At 39.8% G+C, this 22646-nt stretch overlaps 1 protein-coding gene across 1 annotated transcript in view; it reads left to right on the plus strand.

Annotated features, from left to right (window-relative positions):
- Positions 1 to 793: 793 nt before the first annotated feature.
- TUSC3 (tumor suppressor candidate 3) overlaps positions 794 to 22646 on the plus strand; it is a 130633-nt gene continuing 108780 nt past the window's right edge. The window contains exon 1 of the mRNA XM_005864095.2: positions 794 to 877. Coding sequence (XP_005864157.1) covers positions 794 to 877 — 84 coding nt within the window. The remainder of the gene's footprint in view (positions 878 to 22646) is intronic.

The following is a 22646-nucleotide window of genomic DNA, read 5'->3' on the forward strand; positions in this document are numbered from 1 at the left end:
GTTATTCCCAAGACTGAAATAAGAACTAAAAACTCGGGGACCCTTTCCCCCTCTCCACGTGGGAGTCTTTCCCCTCCCAACGTGGGAGTCTGTACTTGTTCTTTAATAAATTTCCACCTTTGCTATAAAAAAAAAGAACTCAAAACTCCTACTTACTAGTTCAGTATTCTTTGTATGCATCAAAATCATCAAGCTGACTTCCACACCATTCCTCCCTATTCTATTGACAATTACACAGGTACACACAGCCAAGCATGGTTTTACATATATACATATATACACATACATACACACATACACACACATACGTTAAGGCTAAGGTGATAACTTAAACTCTAAGTGATTGTGAGAGCTTCCTAACCTATATATATAAAACCCTAATATGCAAATACAGTGGGGCCTTGACTTACGAGTGTCCCGACTAACGAGTTTTTCGAGATACAAGCCGTCTCTCGGCCGATTTTTTGCTTTGAGTTGCAAGCTAAAATTCGGGTTACGAGCCAGCTTCAGATACCTCACCGATAGTTGGCGCAGCGAACGTCACAGTGAACGCCACAACATCAGCCCAGCATCACGTGTCTTACTTGTTCACTTTTTGATTTGACATACGAGTAATTTGAGTTACGAGCTCCGTCATGGAACAAATTAAACTCGTAAGTCAAGGCCCCACTGTAGACCGAACAGCGGGACAACCAAACAATCAAACAACTGCTCGGTATGACATGCACTAACCACCAGGGGGCGCATGCACAGAACATAGCAGGCATCAGCAGCAGGTGGCAGAGCACGGAACATGGCGGGTGTCAGCTGCAGCACAATGGTGGAGCAGGTGAATGGGGGTTCCAGACCAAGGCAGGTGCTGGTCACCGTCATCAAGGTGAGCCTCTGGTGGTTACTGAAAGTTCTTTGCTCCCATGTGCCACAGTCCTGCCCAGCACTTTCACTTGCTGCCATTGCCGCCCCACTCGCACTCAGAACCGGCCCCAATTGCTCAGCGCCATCAGCAGGTGTGAGTGGCGCCTGCCAGCAGAAACAGGATCGGGGGCTGTGGTAGGAGCGGCCTTGTGGGGGCGTGGAGGATGGGTCGAGACCTGCCCCTGTGCCCACCGCAGCCTCATGGCTCACAGTTCTTTTTAAGGTGTGTGAATTTGTGCACTGGGCCCCTAGTATTTAATATGAGGTAAAAAACAAACAAAACCACAACATTTACATCTAAGATTTGCACACAGCTATTAGATGATTGTACTTCCTGGCGAAATGATCAAATTCAATGACAAATCATAAAGGGAGACTTTCTTTGTATTTTAATTAATCCTGCATATTACACAATTGATAATCATCACATTAAATCATTGTTAGCTCTCACCTGTGAACCAAGAGGTCATGGTTTGATTCTGGTCAGGGCACATGCCTGCCTTGCTGGCTTGATCCCCAGTGGGGGACATGCAAGAGGCAACAGATCAATGGATCAGTGATTTTCTCTCATTGATAAGTCTATCTCTCCCTCTTCCTTCCTCTCTGAAATCAATAAAAATATGTTTAAAAATCATTGTTAAACAGGAGCTATATCATTATTTCACATTCAATTGTATATTTCCAAGTTTTGAGCTTGTTTGATTGTTTTTTTTCTCCTGAAACATAAATAACAGATTTCTACCAATGTTGTACATAAGAGTGGATGTGTGTCATCTTGAAATAAATGAGGGATGATACAGTTTTAAATTTCATTTTTAATTGATATATAATTCATGTGCAATAAAATATACCCCTTTAAGGTATATAATGCAATAATTTTTACTAAGTTTGTTAAGTTTTGTTACCATCACCACTATCTAATTCCAAAAACATTTCCATCACTCCAAAAAAAATTCTATGTGCATTAGCAGTCTTTTCCTACTCTTGCTTTTCTCCTCCTTTGATAACCACTAATCTCCTTTCAGTATCCAAGTATTTACCTATTCTGCTGATTTCATATACATGGAATCATACAATATGTGTCTGTCTTCTTTCACTTGGTATAATGTTTGTGCTTATATCTTGAAATCTTTTTCTAATTTTATGATTTGTTTAGTAATTTTTATAATCATTACCTTTTATCACTCAAAGAATTTTACATAACGACATATGCTTTTAATTTTCTGGCACTTATATTTATAATAATCTCAAATTATACATGTTATGATTTTATCCTTATAGTGTGATATTCAGAAAAAAGTAGAAAAATTAAATTAAAAATATAGAAAAAAAGAAATGAAAAAAACATTTAATGTAATCAGCTCCCTTAAAAATCTTTATTTATTCTCTGGAATGGATGGAAAAATAAAATATATATATATATAATAACATATTATTAGAATATATTAATATATAGATATAATATTATATCAAATATATGTGATATTGTATGTGTATGTATACACATGTATTATAGAGAATTTTATTTTTAATTAATTGAATTGGATTATGATATCATCAAGTCACTTCTCCTTATCAAAAGATACTCTCAGTTTCCATAATATTTATGTCTTTTTCTTTTTTATGTAGACTTGTAAAGACACATTAAATAAACCACATATTAATAGGAATGGTTACAAGTCATGGCAGTGCATTTGAATTGTGAGAAAAAAATATAGGGCTAAAAGCAGTTTTATATCTCTAAAGGTTTATTTAAAGGTATTGTTAGTACATATCTAAAAGATCATGTTAGTAATGCTAATAATATGGCATCTCTTTCATAAAATTAAACATAAGTTTCATGCTTACATGCTTCATATCTAAATATGAAGAAATAATTTCATTTTAAAAATAAAATCGATCTAAATTATATTGTTCTCTCTTCTCTATTTGAAATTGTTCATTGAATTATGCCTATAACCCAAGACTATCCTAAAATTGAATCAATAAATGAAATCTCTGTATGCAAATAAGACATAAAATAGCATTTGCTTATACAACAAGACATTATTACAACAGTGTTGTGTCATCCTGTATTTTGGCTCATTGACTTGGCTCCCTGCTCACTCTCATATACACATCTGCTGACATAAGATTTATCACCCATCTTTTAATTAAATTGTTGGAGCATGATGGAGGAGTAATGATTGCAAGAATAATGATTGCATTTTATTATCTTGTTTGGCTAATTTTAGGATAGGTTTAAAACTCTTTTTGGAGATAAAACCATAATTGAAACTTAATAAATATTATAAAATTAATGCATTTTTGTTGTTATTGTTTCATAATTTTTAAATTAAATTTAATGGGATGACATTGGTTAATAAGATCATATAAGTTTCAAGTGTACATTTCTATGATGCATGATCTGTATATTGCATTGTGTGCCCACCACCTAAAGTCAGATCATCTTCCGTCACCACATATTTGACCGCCTCTACCCTTTCCTACCCCTGACCCCTCCTTCCTTCTGGTAATCACCATACTGTTGTCTGTGTTTGTAAGTTTTTTGTTTGTCTGTTTTCCTTGTTTATTCATTTTTTGATTTCAGTTTTATATCCCACATATGAGCAAAATTATTTTTTAGTAGTTGCTCTGGTGTTTACCATATTCATCATTATAACATAATCTACTCTCAAATGATAATATACCACTTCATATTGGTATAAAAATCTTACAATAGTATATTTTTTCCACCCATCCTTTGTGTTATTATTGTCATAGATTTTATTTCTATATGTGCTATAAACCCCACAATCCATCATTACTATCTTTGCTTTGAACAGTCTTTAAAAGTGATTGAAAAGTCTCAGATCTACCCTTATTTTTACCTTTTCTTATTGTGTTTTCCTTTAGTTTAGATTTAGCTTTCCATGTGGTATTTTTTTACTCTGTCTGAAGGACTTGCTTTAATATTTATTATGGAGAAGTCCTTGTGTTGGTAGTAAATTCTCTCTTAGTTTATTATTTATAAACTAGAAGCCTGATGCAGGAAGATTCGTGCAAGAATAGGCCTTCCTTCCCCTGGCTGCCAGCACGTGGTGGGCTCGCTCGCAGCGGTGCCAGTGGCAAGTCCTGTGTGCTCCAGCGCTGCTTCCTCCTCACCCTCCTTCTCCAGAGAGTTCCTCTGTGCAGCGCTAGGGCTCCCGAGGAGGTGCCGAGGGGAAAGAGGTGGGGGGAGCGAGGCAGGCGGGGAGGACTGGAGAGGTTGGGTGCGCTAGTGCGTTTCACTTTCCCATTGTGAAAGTGGGATGCAACTGGCCCCCTTCCTCATCCTCTTCCTCCTCTGCCCTCTGCCTCCTGCCCGCCCGCCCTCCCTCCACGCCCATCACCCCTCCCCTCTTGATTTGGCGAGATAAGGAGGAGGGAGATCTGATAATTTGGGTTACTGTGTAGGTGGCCTCTTTCATCTATTCAAAACAAAGCTGAGCCTCCTGCTGCTGCCACTACAGCCGCCACCAACGCCCCTTGGCTGGCCCGGGGCTCACAGGAGCTCTAACTGTGTACCGAGCGAGCTCCCACATGTGCCTGCGTTCGCACCCGTGAGGCTGCTCCAACACTAGGGTTTTGTTTACTAGAGCAGCAGGGCAGGGGTGGGGAGACCCAGACACCAGGAGCTATGACCTCAGGCACCAGAGGGTTGCCTCTGAGGCCAGGGGCTGGGCCACAGGGAGGCTGCAAGGACAGTTGACAGGTGTGGAGTGTGGCAGGGAGGTTGAGGAGGCACGCTGCCCAGAGGCCCAGAACTGGGGGCGGGGCCGCCACCATCTTTGTCAGGTTAATTTGCATACTCAATCCTGATTGGCTGTGGGTGTTGCGAAGTGATGATTAATTTACACATTTCTCTTTTATTAGTTAGATTATAGCACTATATCAGTAGTGATATAGTTGTTAAAAGGTATATATCTACCATCAAAGGCAGCTGGATGCTTATTCTAGTTTTAAATATTCCTATGCATTAAAATTATCTCATTCTTTGGCTGTCCTAGTCAATATGGAATAAAATAGTCTTGGCATGTGTTTATAGCTACTATAACTCTCGCTATACCTAGGAAAAGAAAGTAGAGCGCCTATGGGTAACAGAATTAGGAGACTGTATGATCACTGGTGGATCATAAGAATGGCCACTTCACTGATGGTGTTTTTGAACCCTCCTTCCCCAACAGTAGTACACCTAGACTTTGACAATGGATTCTTAGATTTTTATCCTTCCAATTTACCTCTTATTCTGCTATCCTTTCATCTCCTAATTTTTATCTAGTCACATGATACCTTTTTCATCATGTTTTAGATGGATTCAAATTCAACAAACACTCCCTTTCTGCAAGGCATTAGGGAAAGACCAAGAGAGAGACAAGTAGAATAAGATATGGTCTTTGTCAATAAGGATTTCTGATTTTGTAAGTAGATAGACATGTTTAAATATCTTTGACATCATGAAGACTGAGATTAATGCTACAGTAAAATTGGATTTCACTTCTAGTTGTACTTCTTAACAGCAATGTGACCTTGAACAAGACATTAAACCTCTGAAAGCCTTCATCGCCTCATTTGCAAATGAGATAGTTCATGCAAACCTCTTGGTCCAATGCCTAATATAGTTCTAAGAAAATTTTTGGCTACTCTTAGCTACTTGTTATTTAAATGCTATCTATATGTCTATGAAATAAAAGAAGTCTATAAGATGCCATGAAACATCCCTTCCTCTGCATATAACAATATTTTTACTGCATGTACATGGAAATATAAGGATTTGTAAATGATAGAGGAGATTCATTTATAAATGATAGAGGAGATCCCTTCATAATTTTTCTCATGCATTCATATTTTGCTCTACCTATTTGATTCCAGCCTGCAACCTATTATTGCCTCTACCCATAGGAAATTGCCCACAAATGATATCATTATTTTTTAATACAATGTTTTTACTATGTAATAGGCCTAAGAGTTGTAGAAATGGACAAATTCAAAATTCTTGTCCGTAGAATCTTGTCGGATAAGAAAAAAAACCTTAGCCAATGTTTACAATAAAATGATGAAAGTCATTGCCAAAGCAGAGCTTATATCTCTTGTATTGTTACTTATTCCTTATGTAAATTTCATGAGTGCTTGCCTGTCTTCAATAAAATTATGTATGCTATTTGAGGGCTAAGATTATTTATTTTACTTATTTTCAACCCTAAGATTACCCATCAGTGTGCCATGTGCCCTATAGTAGCATGCTAAATAATTGTTGATTAAATAATAAGTACATTACCAACCTCCCAAATAATTGACTTAAAAAAACATTAAAAATATTTTCAGCCCTGACCGGTTTGGCTCAGTGGATAGAGCGTTGGCCTTCGGACTGAAGGGTCCCAGGTTCGATTCCGGTCAAGGGCATGTACCTTGGTTGCGGGCACATACCCGGTGGGGAGTGTGCAGGAGGTGGCTGATCGATGTTTCTCTCTCATTGATGTTTCTAACTCTCTATCCCTCTCCCTTCCTCTCTGTAAAAAATCAATAAAATATGTTTAAAAAAAATATTTTCAGTAGAGGAGTAAACTGTCCATAATCCTAACAGTTTAATAGAATCACCTATTTTTTTGTGTATGTTAAGTGCTGTGATCATACCAAATACTTAATTTTGTATTCTTGAAAGTAGTAATATTAAATAGAAGTTAACTTGCACTTTTAAAAAGAGTAAGCCTATGTACTATAAATAATATCTATATATAGAAACCTCTAATATGCAAATAGGCCGAACGGCAGAACAACCGAACAACTGAACAACTGGTTGCTATGATGTGCGCTGACCACCAGGGGGCACATGCAGAACATGGTGGGCATCGGCTGTGGTGGGATGGTGGAGCAGGTGAGCGGGGGTGCCAGACCAAGGCCAGCCTCTGGTGGTTACTGAAAATTCTTTGCTCCCTCGCACCGCGGTCCCGCTAGGCACTCGCACCTGCTGCTGGCATCAGAGCCACTGCTCGCATCCACTGCCAGTGCCCACACTGGCCATAATTGCTCGGTGCCATCAGTGGTGTGAGCAGCGGCTGCCAGCGCCAATTGCCCCTCAGGGCTTCTCCACCTCCCCCTGCTCCTAAGAGGCAATTGGGACAGCAGCAGCCGCTCACACCTGCTGATGGGACCGGCCCCAATAGCTCCACACTGTCAGCATGTGGGAGCAGCAGCGGAAGTGGGGCTGCAGGCAGACAGGGGACCCAGGGTGGGGGGAGGCTGCAGTGGGCAAGGCTGGGCTGGGGAGTGGAGGATGGGCCGAGACCTGCCCCTGTGCCCAACACAGCCTCGCGGCCCACAGTTCCTTTCAAGGTGCACGAATTCGTGCACTAAGCACCTAGTATTTTAATAAATCTACAACTATCTAGCCATAATAACAGTGAACAAGTGAACAATTGGGACAATTAATAGACAGTTATTTGTGATTTAAGTAATTCCTAAGATCATTTACCTTTGAATTTAGAATATATTAAAACAAAACTTAAAACAAAACTTAAAACAAAAATAATGTCTTACATTGATGTAAACTCAGTGGCTTTTGCTTATGCTAATATTGAACTATTTTTTTCTTAAATTAAGACTAAGCATTGTGTAAATGATATCCATTATTAGTAATGGGAGGAATTTTATTTGAGATTCAAAGCCACAAAGAGGGTAACTATGTTTGAATAGTTGTGACCATATGTGACTTCCCTGTTTATTTTATTTTTCATAAGTGGATTAAGACACAAATAGACCAAAGAAACTCATTTTCAGATTCCCAAACCCATGGTTTATTCCATGGTATACTATTTTTACTATCATTCTTTCACAAGTATACAGTGGAGTTTCCAGAAATTATATGATGTGTGATATTACAACAGATTAAATGTAGAAACAGTATGAGAATACAGCTGTCTTCTATTAAGCCAGATATTAATAAGATTGGTAAAAATGTAAAAAAAAAAGTTACTCTCTTCACTCAAATTTTAAAAAATAAAGATGTTATTTCTCTTAATAAGCAACGAACTTACTATTATTCTTAAATAAGTTGTGCAAAAGTTTTCCTCAGTTTTAATTACTTTGGGTCCTCATTAATTTTCAAGAGCATAAAGAGGTCTGAGTTCAGAAAGTTTGAGAACTGCTGCAACATATCGCTAATTGTCTAATTATAGGACTAGGCGAAGAATTCAGAAAGACAGCTCTTGGTGGACTGGAGGATTCTGGGAGACTTCTTGGAGATACAGTAACTTGCATTGGGTCGTCCATGATAAAGGGGGATTTGAGCATTGTGCACTGGAAAGGGCCTCTTGGGAAGCCCAACGGAGCAAAGACACTGGCACAACACAGAGTGCGGGGTAGGGAAATGGGGCCCGTTTGCTGTCATGGGAAAGCAAGTAGCAACAAATTACTAAAAGGAACAAGAGACAGGTAGAAAGACAAAGGCTGGAACCCAGGACCAGGGAAGTTGAAATGTAATCAGACTGGCTTTGGGGAGCCACGAAAGCTTTCAAGCAGGAGGGTGACATAAATGTAAGGCTGCTCCGGGGAAATTCACCTTGGTAATGGACTCAATTCTATATAGAGGGAAAGAGCAGAAGTGTTGCCATAGGAGCTACTGTATAAATTGATAAGGGCCAGAGCTAGAGCGTGCTGGTGTGGAACCTGAGTGATGGGGTAGCATTAAGGGAATCAGAGCACACAGCAGGGATTAGAAGTAAAGCTGAAATACCAATAATGATGATAAAGCATCATTTGATTTTTTTAAAATATAATTTTATTGATTTTAGGAGAGGAAGGGAGAGGGAGAGGGAGAGGGAGAGGGAGAGCGAGAGAGAAACATCAATGATGAGAGATTATCATTGATTGGCTGCCTTCTGCACACCCCACACTGGGGATCAAGCCTGCAACCCAGGCATGTGCCCTGACCAGAACTGAAACGTGACCTTCTGGTTCATAGGTCTATTCTCAACCACTGAGCCACGCCGGCCAGGCTTACCATTGGATGTTAAAGAGGCCTTTGGATCATAACTGCTAAATGGTATTTGGTATAAATATTCAGTATAATTATTCAATTAGAATTTTTAATGGTGTGAACTCATCAGCAAAGTGTATGAAAACATTTAAATTAATGTGAATAACTGATGAAATCTCCATGTCAGTCATGCCAGGTCACTAAAGATCTACTATATTGTGCAGATTGATACGCACGATTGGTCTGTTCACTTAATGATAAAGAAAATACAGGCCTTGTCGATTTAAAATTGTTCTTCAAACATTATTAACCCTTTTCTATGTGAAGCTTGCATGCCCCTGAAGTTTGCTTTCTTCTTTCTTTGTCTACTCATAAATAAGTACTTATTTTCAGAGAGTAAAACCTTTAGATGGCTTAAACTTCCAGAGCAATCAAAGAGCATGCAGTGAAGTCTGCCTCTCACAGCTAGCTTCCAGTTACTCAGCTCCTCTCCCAGGAGTGTTGGCAGCAGTGTTGAGAAGCTTGCTTTGTTCAAAGTGGCACAGGCCCTCTCTGCAATGAAGCCCCATTACGAGACACAGTTTCAATATCATTGGATAAAGTAAATCCCTGACTTAAAAGGCCTTTTCACTCATTTTGAACAAATATTCCTTATACATCTCCCTTTCCGTATCCTATGTTAATTTATATATAGTTTTAATGAGTAAATTAATTTTGAGTAATAAAATCATTGTAGACTAATCAATTGTGGTACTTAATTTTAGAGCTTCTTGGTTAGCCCTGCTTTTAGCCCAGAGAAATATCCTTTGACATATTTCTTAAGAATGCATTTAGTTCCTGGAATATATGATGAACTCTTGCAAGAAACTAACTGAATATGTTATAATATTCTACCAATAAAACTTAATGACTGATTATAAATTCAGGGTAATACTTTTAATATGAAAATAAACTCATACTACTCAGCTTAGCATTTGTGGTGTTTAAAAAAGCACACACAACTACCCTTCATTTCATTTCTTGAAAATGACAAGGTTAAATTGAACATTTATTCAGTAAAATAAAATATTGACATATGAATATAAGCATATAAGATACCTTATCTGGTGAGTTTAGGAAATAAATTAGGAAGACAGTTGTGTATTTGGAGATTCAGTGTATAGTTTACTCATTAATTTTAAAAGTTTAATGTAATCTTGTGTGTGTGTGTGTGTGTGTGTGTGTGTGTGTGTGTAACTCCAAAGAATAGATAATTGAAAAGAAGTAAAAAAATAAGTTTAATTATTCACTTGTATCCTAACAAATCACAGCATTTTTAAGCCATGAGAACCACAAATCAAAATAACACTGTTAGGCATTCTGCAGCAAACTCACATCTGCCCACGCTCAGACAATTTGTTTGGAATAATAAGGATAGTGAAGTTATCTCTCCTGCTCACCTGGCTGCATAGCCTCCTTTCCTGTGTTCCCCTGGCTCTGGAGAACACTTCTCCAATTACTAGCAGAATCTCAGAGATACTCTCCACACATGCCTGTGACCCTCGTGGAGTCTTTTCCTTTTTAAAGAAATTGCTACAGATTGCTTGAATTAAATAGCTTCAATCATTTGTCCATATCCCTACCTTCCTGCTGTATAATTTCATTAAGATAAATTGAATGTTCTTAATGCGTCTAGAAAACTCTGGCTGCATTCTGGCAAAGAGCGGCCAGATGCTGGGCTTTGACCTTAGAGCATCTAACATACAAGAACGTAAGAAAATAATGTCCTCCCCCACGTTCCCCTCAGTCAACCAATGAGCAGTTCTTCGAAATGATATTTTTTTGACCCTAATATATGTTCCTATGGCATCTCCAGGTACATGGAATATGTTGAACAAATAAGTGAAATGCTGTTTGAGATAACCAAATGAGACACTAGGGTTGCTCTGAAAACAACCCAATCACAAACGTAAGTTTGAAAATGTAATTACACAGGTGTATGCTGTTTAGTATTATGAATCCATTTCATAAATCTTTTTCTAGACTAGTTCTTTATCCTATGTTTTAAATATTAATTTAAGTTGACTTTTATAAAAGTTCCAGGACAGAAATCAAACAGTAATGGAAAAAAAAAGCATATGCAATTGGTTTTTACAAATGCTACTAAAGTTTATGAATAAAAAGGCACGTTTTAATTTAATGCTATGAGAAATGATTTTAGGTTGAGGTCTAACAATATTTATAAAAATAGTTTACTTCCCATTGATTACATAGACATAGTACTTAAATGTTTCAGTTATTGCCCAGCAGGCATTGCTCAGTGGTTGAGCATCTACCTATGAACCAGGAGGTCACGGTTCGATTCCCGGTCCTGTTGTGGGCTTGATTCTCAGTGTGGAGCAAGCGTGCAGGAGGCAGCCAATCAATGATTCTCTCTCATCATTGATGTTTCTCTCTCTCTCCCTCTCCGTTCCTCTCTAAGAAGTAGAGCAAGGAATCCAACTCCAGAGCCCATGTTCCCAAACAGTTTACTCTGTGTAGTGGTGCAGGGCGTACAAAGAAAAGCAAAGCCCAGTTCCTGCTCTCAAAGTGTCCTCAGCAGGAGGGGAACAATCATATTTTTTTAAGTCATAAGAGCATTTTATTCTGATATCAGTAACAATTCAAAAAGGCACATGACTATGCAACTTAACAGAAACCATTGATTAAATCCTCTACTTTCATTAAAGTTCCCCCAAAAATTTATGGCCTGGCATTCTTAAGTTTATAATGAGCAATGTGTCCACATGTTTGGAACAAACATATTTTCAATGCAATAGTAAATGATCATCATAACACTACCAAATATTTATTAAGAGTATATATTTTGAACTTTGTAATAATCCCCTTACATGTTTTATTTATTTTAATCCTCATAGGAATCCTATGATGTTTTTTAAATAGAAAATTAAGATAATTTTGCTCAAGATGAGAAAGAACAAATCAGCTCCTGGCTGCAGTCAGCTTGGAGCTGATCTGGCTCTGACAACAGGCCTTAGCATTCCTCTGTTGAAGCTAAAAGATTTCACAGAACATGAACATCAAACAAGTCCACTCTGTGACGGTGACTGAGCAAGACAAAAATAATTCCCTTCCATCATCTGTCAGAGCAAAGACAAGAACAATAGCACCATGCAAACCACAAATATGACCAAGCATTCGCCTCTCCCAGCTAATAAAGTGACTGCTCCTTTTTTCAAAATCAATTTTATCTTTAGCTCTATATTGTTCCTTTAACCTTACGGACAAAAATTATTAAGATATCCTACCATGGATGCCTGGCCAGCATGGCTCAGTGGTTGAGCATCGACCTATGAACCAGGAGGTCACGGTTCGATTCCAGTCAGGGCACTTGCCTGGGTTGAGGGCTCCATCCCTGGGGGGTGGGGGAGGGGGCATGCAGGAGACATTCAATCAATAATTCTCTCCCATCATTGATGTTTCTATCTCTCCCTCTCCATTTCTCTCTGAAATAAATAAAAATATATTTAAAAACAAACAAAAAAGACCCTACCATGGAACTTTCTCTGCTTGTGATGGCTCTCAATCCAGAGCAAAACCACACGTCCTTGAATCCTCCCTGAAAGATTAAACACAAGCCTAAATCCTATAATAGCCCACAAACCCACCTTGGTTTCCCTCCAAGTGTGTTTGTTGGCTGGAGGGGATTAACAGAAATGGAGGTTCCACCAAGTTCAGCAGACACCCTTACTGTAGGAGCAGGGCACAAGGCTTAGGAGTCACGGGCACATTGAAGACGCTTCAAATCTCTCTCTGTTTACGTGTTCAAGGTGTCACTCTGGCCATGGGTGAGAGGTTAATTTTACGCTGAACTGAGCTCTGATTGATATTTCATTGTGATTGTTCAGCATTTGGGTTATTTTGTTTTGTTTATTCACTTAGGAATAAGTTATCTTGACATTTTTAGTCCCATGATCAGATATGTATTGCTTCTTGGTGAACTGTTTTCTTACCTTGCAGTATTTACTTCCAAGATCTGCTTTTCTTTACTTTCTTAATATGTTTTTATTGATTTCAGAGTGGAAGGGAGAGGAAGAGAGAGATAGAAACATCAATGATGAGAGAGAATCATTGATTGGCTGCTTCCTGCATGCCCCCCGCTGGGGATGGAGCCCACAACCCAGGCATGTGTCCCGACCAGGAATCAAACCATGACCTCTTGGTTCACAGGTCGATGCTCAACCACTGAGCTATGCAGGCCAGGCCATAATCTTCTTTTCTAGTCTACGTGAGGAACAGTCTGTAAGGAGGGGACAGAAATAGACATGGAAAGTCCCCTTGAGCCAATGCTTAGAAAGGAGGAATTCAGGTGTCCTCACATGGTGTTCTTTGGGTAAAAATGCTTTCGGTCACCATTTCCAAATGCGTTTTCCTTCATTCTTGTGAGAAATGATTTCTTTAGCTTCATCTGCCTGGTCAGGGGGTTTGTCTGGGGTCTGATCAAGGCAAATTCCAGAGACACAAGTTTGCACAAGTACCAGCCTCACAGACTGCTGCAGTTCTGAAACTTCTCAGTCTAAAACCGCACCTCTTTCAGGTCCAAACCCTGTGTCCTTCATGTTTTATAAGCCAGTCAGAGAAGGACAAGTACCATATGATTTCACTCACATGTGAAATTTAATGAACAAAATGAACTAATAAGCAAAATAGAGACAGACTCATAGATAGAGAGCAGGCTGACAGCTCAGGGAGGTGTGTTGAGGGGAGGGATTGAGCAAAAAAGAAAAAAGAGAGAAAAAAACTCATGGACATGGACAGCAATGTAATGATTGCTGGGGGGGGGGCAGAGGTGAGGGAGGTAGAGGAAGGTATTTGGTGAATAAATGGTGATGAACAAAGAGACATGACTTGGGGTGATGAACACATAATACAGTGTACAAATGATGTGTTGTAGAATTGTGCACCTGTAACCTGTATACTTTTTTTAACCAGTGTCACCCCAATAAATTCAATAAAGAGAAAAAAATAAATATAATGCTTACTTACCCTCTGACTGGTGACATTTCCCGGAGACAATTTGAAATTGCAGTGACTACTGGGGGAGCTTTTGACATTAGCAAGATGTTTACTTGATCGCTCCTTTGGAACAAAATGGGAAGAAACTTTCATGGAGAGATTGTCTTGTCTACAACAGAGATATTATTTTATTTCATTAGAAGACCCCTCTTCCATTTCATTTCTATACTTCCAGGTTCAAAAACCCTGGCTTTTAAATTTTATGGCTAGATAAAATTGTCAAGGACTCTCTCTCTTTTTTTATGTGTAAATATGTCAAAATGGGTTTTCCTACATCTAAACGTTGTCTCCTCTTCTTGCAGATGGGAGCTAATAAGCCCTTTACAACAATAATTTAATTTTTGTCTGAAGTTGGCTTCTCACTTCATATTTTTCTATTTCTGTTCCTTCTCTTTTCCTAGTGCTTGAATTTTGCAGAGTAGAGAAAAATATTTTGTTGGTATGTGTGCATTCTTGGAATATCTAGTGTAGACAAACATTATATTCATTGAAGCATTATTTATAATAGCCACGATATGGAAGCGACCTAAGTGGATAAATAAGTTATGATACATACATACAGTGGAATATTACTCAGCCATAAAAGAGAATGAAATTTTACATCCTCAACAACAAGAATAGACCTAGAGGATATTACGCTAACTGAAATAAGTCAGACAGAGGAAGGCAAATATCATATGAATTCACTTATATGTAAAAACTAAAAAAAAAAACCCAACAATAAATAAATGAACATTCAAAACAAAATAAATCATAGATACAGAGAAGAAACTGATAGTTTCCAGATGGAAGGGAGGAGGGAGGTAGAGAGCTGGGTGAAAAAGGTGAAGGGTGTAAGAACTACAAATTGGTAGTTAAAAATTAGTCACTGGGATGTAAAACGCAGCATAGGGAATATAGTCAATTATACTGTAATAACTATGTATGGTGCCAGGTGGGAACTGGAAATATTCAGGTGAATACTTTGTAAAGTGTATGATTTGCAAATCAGAGAACGTAGCCCTCCATATGATCCAAGGACAGGCTTCCACATGGGGTCATGGGAGGGGAGGAAGGAATTTTAAAAGAAATAAATTGCAGATGATGATCATGAAAGAGAAAGACTGCTAGGGAAATGAGGTTATAAGCTCACATTACTCATTTTCTGATTGGTGGAGGCAAATGGACTTTCAATGGTAAGAACGATGGGTAACACTGTTAGACATTTATCAAAGTCCTAGTTTCTGGTTGAGCAGCTCCAGTACAGGGGGTCCTTATTATCAACCACACAGTGGGTGCAGTCTATCAACCAGTACAATCAGCACAGGAAGGCTGCCTGCTCTGCAGGTGGTTTCAGAGCCCCAAAGGGCAAAGTTAAGCTTTTCAAAACAGCTTCAGGGCTCAGGTTGCAAAAATCCAAATGTTGGGCCTTAGGTTATGATATTGAAATTCAATATAAATCCTCACACCTGTGTTTCTAACCAACTGGCTTATAGATTGGAGGTTCTAAAGACCCTCTCCTTGGGTTCAATTGATTTGCTAGAGTGGCTCACAGAATTTGGAGAAGTATTTTACATACTCAGTAGATTGCCAATCCTATCTAATAAAATGGTAATATGCAAATTAACCATCACTCAGTCACAAAGATGGTGGCACCCATAGCCATAAGATGGCACCACCCAGTCCCCTCAGCCCGCCAGAGTCCCCCAGTCCTGGGGGGGCAGCCGCTGAGAGCGTTCAGCGTGAGCGGCCTGGCAGAATGCTTGCTTCATTGCAGTGGCAAGCTTTGAGGCAAGCGTCCCGCCCAGGCCCCAGAGGGCCTCTGGGCAGCATGCGTGCATAGCCTTCTACATGGAAGCTCGGCAAGCACATCCCTCCCGGGCGTCCCTTATGCTTGCTGCTTGGGTTGTCTTTCCTCCTGTGTCTGGAGGGAGGCTGAGGACCTGCCGTTGCTGGGTGTTGCTGTCCTTGGGACCGCAGCACCACAGGCTGCAGGGCACTGGCACCCTCCTGAACTGGGTGCTGCTGTGAGGAGCAGTGCCCACTCTCTGGGATCCACATGCGCCTGGCATGTTTGGGGGAGGCAGGTGGGAGCAGACAGATCCTGGGCTCAGGGAATAGGGGGTGGGGTAGGGAGCAAGTGGGAGGAGAAGAGGTCAGGGCGATTCATTCCAATGGACCTCACTCCAAGACTTCATTCAAATGCAGAAAGCTCTCTGGTGACATCAGAGCCTCGGACCTCGCCTCAGGCTTCTCTGACTCCCCCACCCTTAGGCCACAGCTCACCAACTTCAGGGAGGGAGGAAGTTTGAGAAACCGGCCTGTCTGGGTGGAAAAGAGTGCGGGAGCATCCCTCTGTTCGCTTCTGTCTGTTTTCTCTTTGTAAATCTCATTTCCGGTTTTCTACACTCTTTCTAAGGGTGACCTGGCTTTTGACAGCAAACATAAACTCCTCTACAGTTTCACAGCAGACCTCATGGACTGATTCTGTTGCCTTACCCTCAGAAACCAGCAGGTGTATACGTCGTGTTCATGTAAAAACATTCAAACCTGTAGAGAGCTTTTATGAGTTTACTTGAGCCAAACTGTCCACACTTGCCAGGAAGCAGAATCTCAAGGACTTGAGACAATAATCCTGAGAATGGCTGTTTTTCGCTTTGTTTTATTCTTTTTTAAAAAATTTAATATATTTTCATTGATTTTCGAGAAGAAGGGAGCAGGAGAGAGAGACAGAAACATCATCGGTGAGAGAGAATCACTGGTCAGCTGCCTCCTGCATGTCCCCAACTGGGGATCAAGCCCACAACAAGGCAAGTGTCCCGCCCTGGCCGCAGAGAGCCTCTGGGCAGCGGGTGCGGAGCTGCCAGGCCCTGCAGAGAGCAGAGAACCATGGGGAGTGGGCCTAAGCCATCAGGCCTCCCAGATCGGAGAGGGTGCAGGTCGGGCTGAGGAACCAACCCCCTGTGCATGAATTTTGTGCACCAGGCCTCTAGTCTTACCTAATAATAGACAAACATGCAAATTAACCATCCCTCCGCTACACTCACCAGCCAATCAGGAAAGTATGCAAATTACCCAACAAAGATGGCGGTTAATTTGCATACGTAGGGGCGAAGCTGCGGAGCAAAGACTGAAGGCTCTGTCCAGAGCTGCGAAGACTGAAGGCTCTGTCTGGAGCGAAGGCCTGGGTCCCGGGTGCCGGAGGAAAACCGGTGCTGGCAGCCAGGGGAAGGGAAGGCCTATTGTATGAATCTCTTCGTGCAATGGGCCTCTAGTTTATTATAAAAGGATATAACTCAGGAACTGCCAGATGGAAATAATGCACAGGTCAAGGGAAAGGGGTACAGAGCTTCTATACTTTCTCCAAGTCTTCACCAACCCCAAAACTCTCTGAACCCAGTCTTTTAAAGCTTTTATGGAGGCTTCATTACATAGCCATGACTGTTAAATTATTGGCCCTTGGCAATTGAGTCAACCTGCTGTCCCTCTTACCTCCCTGGAGGACAGGGAGTGGGGTGGAAAGTTCCAAAGGTCTAATAGCATGGTTGGTTCTGAAAACCAGCCCGAAACTTCAGGTAGGGGTCCTGTTACAATTAGCCCAAAATGACCAGGACTTGATTAATAACTGACAGCTTTCCAAATGTTTGTCCTTGTTTCCAATTTAGGACCAATTAGAGAAAGCCAAATATGCACCACTAACCAATCACAGAAGACATCTTTCTTGTTGTTAGCCTACTTGCAGCTTCCCCATGCCAATGGCCTCCAATCAGGGCACACCTGAAGCCCTTCCTTTTTCTACTATTAGTCTTTTCTACTCCTCTGCCTGCTTTTTCCTCTGCCAAAACTCAGGTGATGGTGGCTGACTCCCTTGCTATAAGCAAGCTCTGAATAATTAGCCTTTGCCTGTTCTCATTTGGTCTTCATTTATTTCCATAAGCCAAAATACATTGGTTTTGTGGCTGGGTCCTTATGTTATAAAATTTATCCATATATGTATAGATGTCATTGAAGACTGAAGGCTCTGTCTGGAGCGAAGGCCTGGGTCCCGGGTGCCGGAGGAAAACCGGTGCTGGCAGCCAGGGGAAGGGAAGGTATATTGCACGAATCTCTTCGTGCAATGGGCCGCATTGGTTTATTTTTATTAATATGTAATATTACTGTATCACAAATTATTTGTTTTACTATTAATGGCTGTTTGATCTCATTCCAGCTTTGGATTTTTAGAAATTAAGCTGCTATACAAATGTGTACTTGTTATTTGGTGAATACAGTATATGTCCATGTGGAACTGCTAGGTCATAGGTAGATATATTTGGCTTTAGTAGGAACAGCCAAACAGTTTTTCAAAGTGGTTGAACTCAGTTACACTCCCACCAGCAGTATAGTTTGATAGAATTTTATCCTAATGTCATATTTATATATTTCTATGCTTGAAAGTCATTTATTGATTTTTTAATGCTTGAAAACAATTTTTCCCTGGCAAAAGGTGTGTAAATTAATATTTGATTTAAACAAGCTACTGTGATCATAAGGTTATATTAAATTTTCTTTTGTACTGATTTATCATTAGTTATTTATTAGTACTACCCAATTGATAAAAATAACATTATGAATTTGAGAAAATATTAATGAGCTAAATTTTATTATGACATTACTTTTAGAAATGATTTAAGTTTTTAAAAATCAGTTTATATTATTTATTGCTCAAATGAGATAATATTCAGCATCACTTTATTATCGGTTTTTAAAAATCAGTTTATATATCTATGGATCAATATTATTTACTGCTCAAATGAGATAATATTCAGCATCACTTTATTATCATTTTTTATTTTTCTTATATGCTAAGAAACTATTCACAATGAGTAGACAGGAATAGGAGTCTATTATTAAAATATCACTCAATCCTTTGAATTCCTTTTGAGTAATGTGTCAAAAATTACATAGCATTTTATCCCCCAAATGATTTTTAAATTGTCTATAGGACCACTGGATTATGTCCTCCAGTTGGAGGCAAAAAATTAGAAACCTCTGATTAGCAAAAAGGTTTTTGCTAAGTTACTAGAATCACTCACTTTTTCAACATCTATACAAACAAGTAGACTGTCCTTTTGTGTGCTGCCCTGGATTGGTATTATTACTTTTATCACTAGTGGGGGCAGCACACCTCAGCTCACCACTCAGGCTGGATGGAAAAAAGAGAGAAAAGGCAATTGCCCTAAGAAAGGTGTGGGCAAAGAGAACAATTCATAGCCTTTACCTCAGGCACTTTCCTAAGTCCACCAATTGCAGGAAAGTACACATGATAGTTGAGATTTTGGAAATTAATTCTGGTAAAACCAATTGTCTATATAGTTCCTGGTGCACACTCCAGTTTGAAGGCTGCTGTGTTAGAGCAGGAATAAAGGGTTGGATTTGGCTATGAGCCATGATCTATAGTTTGGAGCTCCTTTTGAATCTAGTGAAGAGTGACAGAAAGTCTGTGGACTAAAAATAGTGACTGAATCAGTGCTGTACTTTAGGGAATTAACAAATTCAACAAATGCACCATTCTGTGTAGTGTGGATTCAAAAATGAAGAAAATAAAGCCCCTGCCTTCCTGTAGTTTACATCCTAATGGGAAAGGACAGGAAAATGAATACAAAAGTATAATGTCAGTGAGTGATGGAAACTATAAAAAACGAAAAACAGGGATGATTCTGGACTGTGTGCACACAGCCCCTGTCTCATGGAGTGTAAATCCTAATGAGGGAGACTGGGAATAATGAAAGCAACAGCATAATTTCAGGTAGTGATAAGTTATATAAAAAAATTAAAGGAGTATGTGTATTTTTTTATTTTCATTTTTAAAAAAAGGGTAAAGAGTTTTTTTTAGAAAGAGCGAATAGGAGATGACATTTTAGGAAATCTGGGCCTGGACTTGAATAAAATGATCAAGTATGCCATGGGAAATCTAAGAGTTTCACCAATTAGAACAGGCTAGAGGCAGAATATACTTGACATATTTGAGGAAAACAAGAAAGCTAGCCTGGCTGGAGCGGTTAGAATGTGCAAGAAAAGTAGGAAATGAAGTTGGAAAGGGAGCCAGGGGCAAAGTAATGTAGGATCCTGAGGGCATGGAAAAGACTTTGCTTTTTATGCTAAAGGCCAGAGAAAATACTTTGCCCTGATTTATATATTAAAAGTATCATTCTAGCTGCTCTACCAAGAATAGAATGTAAAGAAGCAGGATTAAGAAGTCTTGGATTAGGCTGGTAGAGAAGGGTAAGATTATAAACAAGGGAAGGAAGAAGACAGACTAATAATGATGTCTGATGTCTTTTTTAATGAATGGTGGAGTTACAAAGTGAGTAGAGGAAATCATATTCCTAAGACACTGGAGTCGGAGTAACTCCAAAACCAAATATAGGTGGCAGCATGACTGGAGAGAATGGGGAAAATGGAAGGCATCTCTGAGGCTCCGAAAATTGGTAGTTAGGGGGATGGTGGTACCCTTACTAGTAATTACAATAAAGAGATTAAGACCAGTTTGGGAGAGAAAGGGGCTGATGATACATTTTGATTATGGTATGTATATATCAATGAAGATGTTAGCTGATATAGATCATACATTTACTGTTGTCTTCAAATAGAGAAAATTTGAGGCCACTTTTAAAGGCCCAAGGAAAAAGCAAGTGAAAGGGCGAAGGCTACGCCCTCCATCTTGCCGGTATCCTCCATGTTGGGGTAGGAGCCACGTGCTCAGACCCCTTTCTTCTCGGAAGCCCAGGCTTCTGAGTGGAACCTCAGTTCTCGAACTTAATTCATCCTGGAAGGCTGTTGGAGAAGTGATTTGTTTGAAAACCAACTCATTTTTACCCATTAGAAATAATATAAATTGAATTAATCTGTTCCAGACGCCCAAAGATGCCATTTTAAAAGTTCTTACATACGAGTACAGTACATGTCCAATGTACTGTTTAATCTATAAATAAACACTTCTTTTCTTAAATTTATTGAGCCACCCCCTACTACCCTTAAACAAGTCTATTTTACGCATTCAGTCCATAATGTCTTTCAGGTCAGCATGCAACATCTGTGCTTGTTTATACCAGGTATATCACTGCTTCCAAAATGGCTGTCGCTGACTGCTTTTCCTTTATCCAAATCAAGTTTTTCTACCTCTTCAATTGTCTGTGATCATAGTTTCTTTCACACCCTTAGCAACATTAGCACCATTGATGGCCTCTTTGTTTTAAAATTATGCTACAAAAGCATTCTCTCCTTTGTTGCCTCAGAGATGCTTTTCATCCTGCTGAGGTATCAGCTTGAAAGGGTTGTCAGTTTGAAAACCAAGTTTGGTTTCACAGCGGAGATATTTTTCTGTGAACAACTTGGTAGAGAATCGAATTGTTTGAGATGGGAGACGTTTGAGAAAGGAAGTTTGACTGTATTTGCAAATTCCTTTTACAAAGGTGGCATAGCACAGTATGTAAGAATGGCTATGGGGCTAGGCTGCCAACATTCAAATTCCTACTCTATGTATTCTTTTCTAGTTATATGACTTTGAGTTACATCTTCTGACCTTGATTTCTTTATCTGAAAATTGCTATGATAAGACTTATCTGATGGGGTAGTTGTGGAGCAGGAGTTGCTAATCTGGAGTTCATGAAATTTCAGAGCATCTGTGAACCTTGATTAAAAAAAAAATCTTTTTTCTATTAATCTTTCATGAAAATCTTTTCTTCAATCATGAAGTCAGGCAATAAACATGGTAGTATTAGAAGTGCATATGGCTTTGTTTCTTGTAGAAAATGACAGATATTTTCATGTTACAGTACAATGGTAGCAGATATTTCACAATATCATCACTACTTCAAAATTACTGTTTCTATTAAAACTGCTGTTAGGTATGCTGCTAGATTACATATCTTAATCACAATGTGAACTTTGAATGTTTATACATCGGTTCTTACATCTACATTGCTTTCCAGGATTTCCAAAATACAAATGTTGGTTGACTACCAGTTGGAAGTATTGTTTCAATTTTGATAATGGTATTTAATGATAATTGATTCCTTTGGAATGCTCTGTATTTAACTTATGCATTTAGAAGTGCTATTTTAAGACCGGGTCAGTTGGCTTCCTCAGACTATCAAAATGTGTTCATGATCCAAATGAAAACCTCTTGAGACAGACCAGAGGAATACAGGGTACCTAGGAAGCATTGCAACAGTACTTGGCTCACAGCACATATTCATGAACAGTCTGCTGCCTTGTTCTTGGAGCTTTAGAGAGCAGGAACTGAATTACGTCCTATTCCCTTTCGCATTGCAAGTGTCTAGTACAGGGCCCTGCAGCTTGGTGCTCCAGGAATGCTTAATGAAGGAATTAGAGGAAGGTGTGCAGCTTGGCCCCTCATTTGGAGGTGCAAGGAAGGGCTGTGAAGTGGCGGGCGGCTCCTCGGCCTCCAGGTGCTCCGGCTTATGGCAGAGGCGGTTCAGAGGGCGCCTAGGTGAGCCACAGCTGTGTCCCTAAGAAAGGCATCAGGAGCCCAGCTGGCGCCTTTGCCTGGGGTGGCCAGGTCCCGACTAATTATCCTCAAGGCTCTGCCACGCCATCCGATGGGACGGGTCCATCTGTGGATCCAGGTAGTGCTGGGCGCCCGGGCGCCCGGGCGCCGGCGGACCCCTAGGACTAGCGTGGGACTCAGTGGCAGGACGGC

This window comes from Myotis brandtii, unplaced genomic scaffold (genome assembly GCF_000412655.1).
Source record: "Myotis brandtii unplaced genomic scaffold, ASM41265v1 scaffold185, whole genome shotgun sequence".
Classification (NCBI taxonomy): Eukaryota; Metazoa; Chordata; class Mammalia; order Chiroptera; family Vespertilionidae; genus Myotis; species Myotis brandtii.